Below are 10,946 nucleotides of genomic sequence, written 5' to 3' on the forward strand. Positions count from 1 at the left end.
TATATATATATGTATATATATATATATATATATATATATATATATATATATATATATATATATATATATATATATATATATATAGTTATCTGCTATCATATATATATCTCTCTCTCTCCCCCTTTGCTTTGTATTTCCACACACACACAAACACACATATATATATATATATATATATATATATATATATATATATATATATATATATATATATATATATATATAATTTGCAAATGCTGCTGTGAATCTGTTTCTTAATTATTCTATTTTACCATATTAAAGGTATTTCATCACAATGAAATTCTCAACTAACAGAATAAATCTCCGAAATTCTCCCTGACTCCGTAACTTACCAAAAATTCTTATGATAATTTTTGTATATAACAGAGAGAGAGAGAGAGAGAGAGAGAGAGAGAGAGAGAGAGAGAGAGAGAGAGAGAGATTGTAAAATATAAACACTACAAAAGATTCCAGATTAAATTCTTAGGAAACGAGAGACAGACAGAAAGACAGAGAGGACGAATCATGTTTTAGGATCACGTGCTTGCATGTGTTACGTATGTATGCGTTAGAGAGAGAGAGAGAGAGTAATTTTTTGAATAGGTTGCTATTGGTTGGCGTCCAGCTAGTGGGCCAAGAGCCTTCCTGAACTACAATCTCCAAGAGCAACTTCAGTGTCAAGGCAGCGGCGGAGGTGAACGGACCACTCAGCTCTTACTGCTTTAATACACTGCCTTAAGCGCCAACTGACACTCTTTCAACATCCAATACATACCATAAGACAACAAAAGTAAAGAAGTATCTTAGCTACAACAGAATTAAATTAAGAAATCACAAGATATTTAAATTAAGTTACGAAGCTACAAGCTGCAAGAGGAAGAAGTAATCCAGCTACAAGGGAAATAAACTGAAATATTACCAAGCTGCAAGAGAAAATACGTTAACACGAAACTACAAGAATAAGAAGTTACCAAGCCACAAGGGGAAAAAAAATCACTAAACTAAGAGAAAAGTTACCAGAATAAGACAAGTTGAAATTATTCAAGGTCATTGCTGCATTCAGGAACTGAAGAGGTAAGTTTCAAACGCTCTTAATTGTTTATGGCCTTCTGTTTCTTTCGAGTGACATAGAATCGTGACAACCATTCCTATTCATGTAATGTATTTTTCGTTTTATGGTATAACAACATAACATTCCATGAACATCATATTATCTATGAAATTGTTTTTAGAGTACGCCACTCTTTTGTTTCTCTGATATATTACAAATTAGTTTACCCTTTAATCCGAGTATAACATCTTAGTAGGATCTAGCCAGGACTGTTACAATTCTACATCACCCATCCCCAATGAAATTCGAAATTTATGGACTTACCCCTGATCTTACCGAAGGACTTGAAAGCTAATGACCGGTTAAAGGCCCCTGTCTTGAACCCTTATATCTCCAGTGGTGTCGTTTACGAAGGCTCCCGAAGCATAGCATACCTGTCATGTGATATATCAGTTGTTAATGTAAACAGAAACAGACAACAATTTCCTTCTGATTCGCTTTTTTTTTTTTTTTTTGTCTTCCCCTTCCATTGAATTATTGTCTTTGGACCCTGATTAGTAAGGGTTGTTGTCCGACCTTTTGACCTACACCTGAAAAACTACACATACAATTTCAAGGCATCTTTGGATAAGAGAGTCGAAGGAAGACTGGGACACTCAGACGTGACACGTGGGAGACACAAACGTCAGCGCCGCCTGACATCCTAGGGACGGGTCATGCAGTGCTAACAGCTTGCAATTCGTGGACTTATGCAAACATTACGGTATATTCGTGAAGTAACCTCATGCTTTCGGTTTTGGTGGACAATTTTTGTCTCCTTCAATGCGATTATTCACTAGAAACTATTGAAAAATTGAGGAACATAAATACATTCATGTACTACTTGTTTGAATGCGTTTTTGTATATGCTGAAATCTGTCGGTAAAGAACGTAAATTTGTCCAATGTTCTCAGCTGTCTTAACTGACCTTATTTAGAATTAAGTTTATTTATTCCCGTGTATGACAGAGTCCTTTCGTCTTAGCTCCTTAAACTTTAGGAATTATTTTACAAATTCATGACTGATGATGAACTGCGTGAAAAGTTATTTTGTATATATTTCATTTTGACTTTATGGAATTCTCGGTTTCCTTTTTCCTCACATTTCATCAAAACACAGTAAAGGGCTTCTGTTACATATGAAACAAGTACATATAGTCCATATATTCATTTATTTATTGACTTTTTACTTATCCATTGCTCATCAAGAATATTTAGCTTAAATTATATCAGAAAAAATTGTACAAGAGAGAGAGAGAGAGAGAGAGAGAGAGAGAGAGAGAGAGAGAGAGAGAGAGAAATTGGAATGCAAAAAAAGTTTCATGTATCCTTCTGCTTCCTGACTCTCTCTCTCTCTCTCTCTCTCTCTCTCTCTCTCTCTCTCTCTCTCTATCAATCAATCGATCGAATTATTCTATGCAGCAGAATGGATAAAAAGTAGATTTGAACTGCTTTAGCGCAAATACCAAATTTTGAGCGATAATGGTAGTTTACTGCTAACTTCCCAAGATTCAATAATTTCTCTTTTAATATAATGTTGTATGTGAAGTTCAAGATGATGCTCATTTGATTTTTCTCTCTTCTTCAGTCAGAGGACTCGTGGTAAACTTGCTGCACCGATTAAATATAATATCTTAGACGTGTGCCAAAATTCACATTTGGCGATTAACACCGCGTCAGGGGTGGATGGGTTACTTAAATATCTAGCAAGCAAGCAAGCGCGGCTGGCATTGCATCATTCGATTCGGTGCCAGAAATTTCGATCCCATTTTTATAGATGCCTAGCAGCAAAGCTTTTTCACGCTTGGCACTGTCTAGCCAGTCAAAGCAAGCAGTCTAAAAAGGACATGAGCAGCCAGACGACAGAGATTAAACAAACTGTGGAGGGGTGGGGGTGGGGGTGGGGGTGGGGGCGGGTGGTGTGATGGAGAAATTGAGGTGGGGCGATCGGCATAGCAACCAGCGTCATCTTGCCAGAAAATAAACAGATGGCTCGACTATTTATAAATGTTAGTCATTTTTCCACAACGGACAAGCAGCTACTAGTAGACAATAACTTTGCTTCTTAGTTAGCACAATCGACACATTCTGCACTCGTATCTTTGCCGTATCGTTGTATGATCTGTAGGTTTTATCTGAACTAGTTTTCCTTTGAAAATTTAGATAACACTTTGGTTTGTCATTCAAATCTCCATTTTTAGTCTTAAAACCCTACATTATCTGTATCGTTTAAAACTTCAGATTATGTCCCTCAAATAACAAGGGCGGCTGCTTTAGGTAAAGTCAATGCGGTACGTAATCGCTATTGAACGTTGGACTGAAAAATCAAGTCATATCAATTCAATAATACAAGTACGAGTCTGATTACTGAATCGAAGCCCCTGATAATCTCTATTCTATAATCCCAGATTTCTTCCGTAAATCAAAATAAACTGATAAGAGATAAACAAGCGCTAGTCATTGGCACTTCAAGGGATTACATAATTATCTTCCCATGATAAATGATAGCAAACAAAGTGACCTATTAGCATTCACGGCTCTTTGGATACAGACAGTCCGCCCGAAAGTATTTTTTCTCAGTTGATGCTGTCGCTTTCAAGAACAATTTTAAGTCTCGATAGTGATTCTTTTTGAGAAGTCTGTGCGTATGTCATGACTAGGGTCATCACAGCGAAAATTAGTCGCAACAATGAAGAAAAGCAAAAGCTTTTTCTTTTATTAGAAATGAGCATTATCCCAATTCGAGGAGCAAAAACTATGTATAGGGCTTTTTCTTATATTACTGTGAGACCGGATTTTTTTCTATCCTAGAAACTAATGTTTCTGAATCATTCATAAGAGCATAAAATAAAATTTTGATTCATTATATCAAAAGTTCCGTAAAGTAAAACCAAAATAATATTTTGTCTTCTACCCGTATGAACCTTTCAGTGCCAGAGTGAGAAACACATAAGCGCATTAACTAGAAACCTGCCAACTATTAGCCCGTTCCTGTATATGCGTGAATGACAAATACATAGCATTAACCTGGACTGCGCAGCAAAACCAAAAGAAATTACATGAGACAGCTTTCATGATTTCTTTAATTATTAGAAAGAAAGACATGCCGCTTTACATTAAAAGGGCTAAGACGATAAAGCAATCCATGAATATAAACATTTACATGATTTTTAATAATATTCATTTATTTTCAAGAGTTTGACATTCTGAATAGCTATTCCTTAATTAACGTCTTACCCAAGATACATACATGATACGCATAAGCTCCATTTGTGCAGCCCTTAATTTTTACATTCATGCATTGTTTCCTTTTGTTATCGATTTATCACCGCCACTTTTAGTCCTTCACACGTAAATATGCAGTTAGTTCTCATTTACTTCCATCTACTTTTGCAGGCAATTCAGAATAACCAACTAAAGATGATGGAATCGGGAGCCTCATCTGCCCAGCTCGTCGACGACTCCAAGAAGCCCTCTTATGCCACCCAGTATCTCGGTGCCTTCTCGGGTAAGCCATTAATTCATTGGCAGTCAATGATAGAAATCTTAATGAGTAGGGAATAAGATCTATCAAATAGCTAACAAAAATTTAATATGAGCTTCATCAGCTCCGAGCATCTTTGCCTTTTCTTTTGGCCTATGCCTGCATTCTTCCCATAAGTTATTCATGGTGCCGTGTAGAAGTCACTTGGCCAGATTAAGAGATCTGATACAAAAGAGTTTTATTTCTCCAAGCACATTTCATAAGCAGTGCAAAGTATCAAGATTTTTACCGAAATTCCTAGCTGAAGACATTCCCATGCAGGGAGAAAATTTGAAACTGGATATTTTCTAGACTAACCTAAATATAAAGATACTCCTGTAACTCCCTGACGAGTAAGACAACTTTTGAGATACTGGAGGACAGGAGTAATATTTCAATGGAAACCAAAAGTGAGTAATACCTCTTCAAGGAGTCTCCCTTTCCTCCTTCAACTTAGTAGTTCTGTCTTACTCATGAGCTGAACATTCAATATATAATGAAATCAATTAATTTCATCTAATTATCTTTTCAGCATGTATGGGAGCTTTAAGCTTTGGAGTAGCTATAGGCTACAGTTCACCGGCTGGATCCATGCTAGTCAAACCAGAGAACATGACTTATAACGACACACACGGCGAGCTTTATCTGTCGCAAGGCCAAAACAGCTGGTATGGGTCCACCATTAACATCGGCGCTTTCATAGGAGGTCCTCTAGGAGGTCTCCTCATCAGCACCATTGGAAGGAAGGGAGCCATGTTTTCTACCTTCGTAGGATTCCTTATATCATGGCTTCTGACAAGTGAGTAAAAGTTTAGACTAACTTCACTGATCTACAATGGCAATATGATATCAGTTTCTTGTCATTTTACTACATTCAAACTCAAACTCAAACGTAAGTGCTTGAAAAATATATTACGCTTCTTGTTTGTCGCCATTTTACTTTTTTATCAATATTAGATAAAGATAGTAAACTGTAGCATTTTTACTCAAGCTTTCACGACAACTTATTCTAATCTATTCTGCAACAAAACTTAATTTTTCCTTTTCTCTTCTTTTCAGTTTTTGCTCAGAACTTTGCTATGCTCATCTCCTCTCGTATTGTTGTTGGTCTCGCAACTGGAATCACTTGCATTGCAGCCAACACTTATATTGGAGAACTGGCATCCGTGGACATCAGAGGAACACTTGGTAGGTGTGACAGATAAAGTTGCTAAATGGTGTACGATAAGCCTCACTCCCTATGTATAGTATTCTTCAACGTCGCTGAAGCAGAAATTTTAACTTAGAATAGCACAGCCATTTTCCTTCTTTCTCTCTAAGAGACAAGCATTCCTTGTTCAGTCTGTGATTCTTTCTCAACTCACGTAAGACTTATAATTCGGTGTCCATTTCCTTGACTTTATCTGACAAGGTATTTATGCGTTGGTTTTTTTTTTCCTTTATCCCTACTGACAAGGCAATCACACTATTTACTTCCTATAGGCTTTCCTGAAAAAGCATTCACACGGCTCTTTCTCTTATCTGACATACCGTTCGTATAACACATTTCCTCACTGACCTCATCTAATGTAGCACTAACGTGATAACCTCTCCATTTCACAGGCAGTGGCTTCCAGTTGATGGTGGTTATAGGGATTGAATTTGCATACATTTTCGGCGCTATTGTGGACACGTGGCAGTTACTCGCTATCATATGTATGTGTCCAATCTTTGTCTTTTTCGTGCTGATTCTGATTTCCAAAGAATCTCCAGTGTACCTCCTCTCCAAGGGAAAGGAAAAGGAAGCAATGGCCTCACTGCAGTTCTTCAGAGGTAAGGCTTTACAAAATGATGCTCAAAGGAGCTCTAAAAACTTAATACATGCTAAATTCCGAGAGATGAATAGTGATGCTTTCGATAGTGTCATTTTTAGTAAATTCACTTGAACCGCCATTAAAGCTACATTTAATTAATTTAATTACAAAATTATTATTTTAATCTATAGTAATTGTGACGTTCTGAAATCATCTATATATATATATATATATATATATATATATATATATATATATATATATATATATATATATATATATATATATATATATATATATATGGTAAAAGGAGTATTCGCCTTCTTAAACTGTATCATAAGAGAGCATTGTTCTTACCAGGAAAGGATTACAACATCCAGAGGGAACTTGACATGATGAGGGCCGACATGGAAGAGGCCAGAGAAAACAAGGCTTCAGTCAAGGATCTGCTCGTCAATCCCCATCTGCTGAAACCTCTCACCATCTCGTTGGCTCTCATGTTCTTCCAGCAGTTCTCCGGCGTCAATGCTGTTCTCTTCAACTTGACCAACATTTTCAAGGCAAGTTCTGATCTCCTCACTTGCCCAGTGGAACACTTCATTTTTAGATTTGAACTCTTTGCCAAGCTTTATCTCTCGTGACTCGGCTGGTGGAACTGAAAAACAATATTAGTTACATTTTTGAACAGAAGTATATTAAGCAAAAGCCTAATTTTCGATTTATCATATTAAATATCACCTTGACGAAAATGAGCTTAGTCATAAGAACAAATGTTTTCAGTAAAAGATATATAAAAATCTGGTTAGTGAAATAGAATTAACGCATGTATAAAAATTGATTACATACGAACTGAAAAGTTGCTAGACTATAAAACAAGGTAGGAGGGTACACTTTTAGAGTATTTATTGCTAACGGTACGGCCATCACTGCTTATATGCCTAGAAATTCTCGCACAGCCTATCCGTTTAACACCCATTTTTCATCTGTCCTTGCAGGAGGCAGGCACTGACATCCCAGAGAGCCTAAGTTCAATCTTGGTTGGTCTAGTCCAAATTGTGGCGACTGCAGCTTCTTCACTGCTTATTGACAGAGCCGGACGCAAAATCCTTCTCACTGGATCAGCTTTAGTCATGGCCATTTCCCTGGGTAAGAAATCGTTTTCATTACCTGCAAAGTATTTCTGTGAACAATGAGACTTTTTTGTGATAGCCGGATAATAATGAAAGGTCAAATGATATACTCCGGAAATTTAGTAACTGTTTGCCAGCTTTGCGAATAAGTATTGGAAAGTAGTAACGTACAGGCTACAATCTTATCCTAAAGTTTTATAGACAAACGTCGAGATCTTGAACCATATTTTAGTGAAAAAAAATTTATATGTAATTCCATTCTGTGCTCCGCAGCGGCATTGGGCTTCTTCTTTTATGAGAAGGCGATGGACCAAGCCGACTCCCTCCAATGGCTGCCTTTGGTGTCTCTCATGCTATTCATCACTTCCTTCTCCATCGGCTATGGACCCATTCCTTGGCTTATGATGAGTAAGTATTGAAGATGAGATGTAGTATTGCGTCTTGGTCACATTCTTTTTCATTCCTTATCATTTTCTCCAATCATGGAATTTCTGGTTATTCTGAATTATTTGTTATATATTCGTTTTTTGTTCTCTCATTGCTTGAGTCATGAGATATTCACCACATATGTTATCATGACGACTGTGGTATTTGAAGTCAGACTGTAAGATCACGGGAAAATCAAGACTTTCAGTCTGCTTTCGATCTAATATTCATAAGAAACATAAAGAAAACTCTACTCGTCCCTAGCACCTGCAATTGTTACCAAATAATCGTATTTTTACATCTTTTAGCAGAGGTTAAACTTAGTTTACTTTGTGGAACATAATATAAAAACTAAATCCAGCCTTATATTGATATTATTTCTTCTTATTTTTGGCTTATTACGATACAAATTTTTGTATTACAAATTCTACGTGTAGAACTAAATATGAAAAAAATATTTGTTTGTGATAGGGACATTATTAGATTTTTATGAAATTATTTAGAAATTTAGCAGTTTCCCCTTATTAAATACAGTTGTGTGAATGAGTTACCAAAAACAAAAACTATCTAGGCTTCTCTGTGTGAATTCAAAGTGGGAAACTCGTTTCATTTGGGGTACTAAATTTATTTTTAAACGTACATATATTAGAAAAATCATAGAAACTGATGCCTACTTTTTTTTCTTATTGAGACAGAGAGAAAGAGAATTTAGAGCAGAGGTATCATCTCATGTTCCTTTACGTACATAACATTTATTTATCCTTATGTATATTTCCTCTCTCTTTCCAGGTGAGCTTTTCCCAAGAGCAGTAGCAGGTGAAGCCAGCAGCCTCAGCACCATGATGAACTGGTCCATGTCTTTCATCTGCACTCTAACATTCACTCCACTGCAGGTAATGAACATTCACCACTTATCCTTACTTCGGGCGAATTATGATCCTGGGATTATGTTTAATGTTAATGTATGTTAATATTGTGACGATTCATTTAGACTCAGGAAATCTGGTTAAATTTTGTTTACATCGTTACACCAAAACTCTTCCTATTTTCATTTCATTGTCATGCTCTAGACTCCTCAATTCCAACTTTCTTGACATTACGGCGTAAACGCCAATGAAAATTTGATAGCCATGCCAACCAGCAACAGTTCATCATTTAACAATAATATTCCATACTCAAATCATTTTCATTTCTGTTTGCAGGACGTTATCCACGACTATGGAGTTTTCTGGATGTTCGCCTCCGTGTGCGTCATGAACGTGGCCTTCTGTGTTCTCGTCGTCCCAGAGACCAAGGGCAAAACCGTGGAGGAGATCAGTGCCTACTTCGGAGCCCCATCTCCGCTCAAGAGCGGCCCAAATGAGAAACCAAAGATTGACATCAGCATCATCTCATAATCGGTTCATCTCACGGTTACTGAAGTCTCATTTTTTTCCTCAGCTCCACTCTCCGCCCAAGTGTATTTCAGTAATTTTGTAGCTGTACATAGTCGTCGACACAAAGGCTCAACCCTCATAACATTTCTTCTTCTTCTTTCTCATATTCCTCTTCTTCTTTTCCTTCGAGTGAAAAGTAGTTACAACGAAATTCACCCTTGTGAAGACATGAACGGTAATCAGACAATGCTTATTCAGCATTCAAAAGCAGAGATGGACTCTGTAATTCAGATTGCATAAAAATCTTCGCACATTTGGAAGACAAAAATGATGTTTCACGATGTATATCGAGTCTCTTTTGACTTGAATGTACCGGATATGGCTTTGTGAGAAATGGAAAAGACGTAGATTGATGAACAGTATTCGTAAAACCTCTTTTCACTTCGTTGCTCAGGACATTCCTTTTTTTTGATCCTTCACTACTAATTCATCATTAAGACACAAGTGTATATATTATGTAATTACTAATTTTTTTAAGTTTTCATGTAGATTAGCAGTTTTCTGTATAAAGCTATGGTAAATAGGGTGCAGTATGCACAATTTATTACATTTGCATCATAGATAACTAGTATAATGTTTTATATTGAATTCACATTGAATGAAGCAAGGATGTCCAAGATTTGCTCACTTAATCGTGTGGCTCTCTGCAAAAAATGTGACTGTCTATTGAAGATATCCACCTATTCCTTTATTTATTGCATTTGGTTGGGATTCTTTATATATACTCTATTTGATGTTAACGTTATTATGGGTTTTATGCCAGCCATTGTTCATGTAAAAGTCTGAACACTTTTTTTGGTCGAAACCTATTCAAGAATCAAGTAGCTCAGCCACACGGTCCAGAAAATCGAACATTCCACTCGGGCAGTGGTGCTCACTGCTGAAAGGGAGAGCTGAAAGAGAAAGAGAAATTTGGACGTCCTTGCAGTAAACCTACAGTTAGTGATATACACAAATGCTCAAGTTAGTCAAAACCTTGTTAGTGCTGGTCGTCCAGACACAATCAAGAAAATGAAGTCAACCTATGATTTTTTCTTTTCTCTTTTTTTTTTTTTACGCATTTGCAAACTAGAGTGCTGTTGGCTGGCCCACCAGTTTCACAATCTAGATTTGAGTGCAATAGATTTCCAACCTGTCAGAATGTCATTGTAAATAGAAGCTTACGTTTACTTTGACTTGATATCTGTGCTGTGATTGTATACAACGATAGTGTAGATATTCAGCAATAGCTGTTGTGATGACTTAGTTAAGGATGATATTCTTTTAATAAAAATACATCGAAAACCAGTCGTTTTTCTACCCAAGAGTAAAGTGTTATATGCAAGTGAACTCCAGCAACAAGGCTTGTTACGAAAAGTTCAGGCTTTAAAAAATAATAAACTTCTTGACTTCTTTAAGACCTAATATAAAGGCACTATATATAGACAGAAATAATCTTCAATGATTATGTGCCTATATTACAAAATGTATAGAGAGTCGCATTCATCGATGAAGGAATAGAATCACGTGACGCATTTGAAAAGAATATGCACATGATACATGAGCTATA

General features: G+C 36.5%; 1 protein-coding gene across 1 annotated transcript; it reads left to right on the forward strand.

Moving 5' to 3' along the window:
- Positions 1-477: 477 nt before the first annotated feature.
- LOC136841636 (facilitated trehalose transporter Tret1-like) lies at positions 478-10,681 on the forward strand. The gene is made up of 10 exons (XM_067108756.1): positions 478-1,074; positions 4,486-4,597; positions 5,145-5,411; positions 5,672-5,800; positions 6,215-6,424; positions 6,766-6,965; positions 7,401-7,551; positions 7,809-7,943; positions 8,751-8,854; positions 9,164-10,681. Exons 2-10 carry the CDS (start codon positions 4,510-4,512, stop codon positions 9,356-9,358), a joined length of 1,479 nt encoding a protein of 492 aa, XP_066964857.1. The 5' UTR covers positions 478-1,074; positions 4,486-4,509; the 3' UTR covers positions 9,359-10,681.
- The last annotated feature ends 265 nt before the right edge of the window (positions 10,682-10,946 follow it).

This window comes from Macrobrachium rosenbergii, chromosome 9, assembly GCF_040412425.1.
Source record: "Macrobrachium rosenbergii isolate ZJJX-2024 chromosome 9, ASM4041242v1, whole genome shotgun sequence".
NCBI classification, from domain to species: Eukaryota; Metazoa; Arthropoda; class Malacostraca; order Decapoda; family Palaemonidae; genus Macrobrachium; species Macrobrachium rosenbergii.

Excerpts from the sequence above, each read along its gene's own strand:
- LOC136841636 (XM_067108756.1), top strand. The coding sequence starts at position 4,510 with ATGATGGAATCGGGAGCCTCATCTGCCCAGCTCGTCGACGACTCCAAG. Across the intron at positions 6,966-7,400 it reads ACTTGACCAACATTTTCAAG|GAGGCAGGCACTGACATCCC; the intron begins GCAAGTTCTGAT and ends CTGTCCTTGCAG. Across the intron at positions 7,552-7,808 it reads AGTCATGGCCATTTCCCTGG|CGGCATTGGGCTTCTTCTTT; the intron begins GTAAGAAATCGT and ends TGTGCTCCGCAG.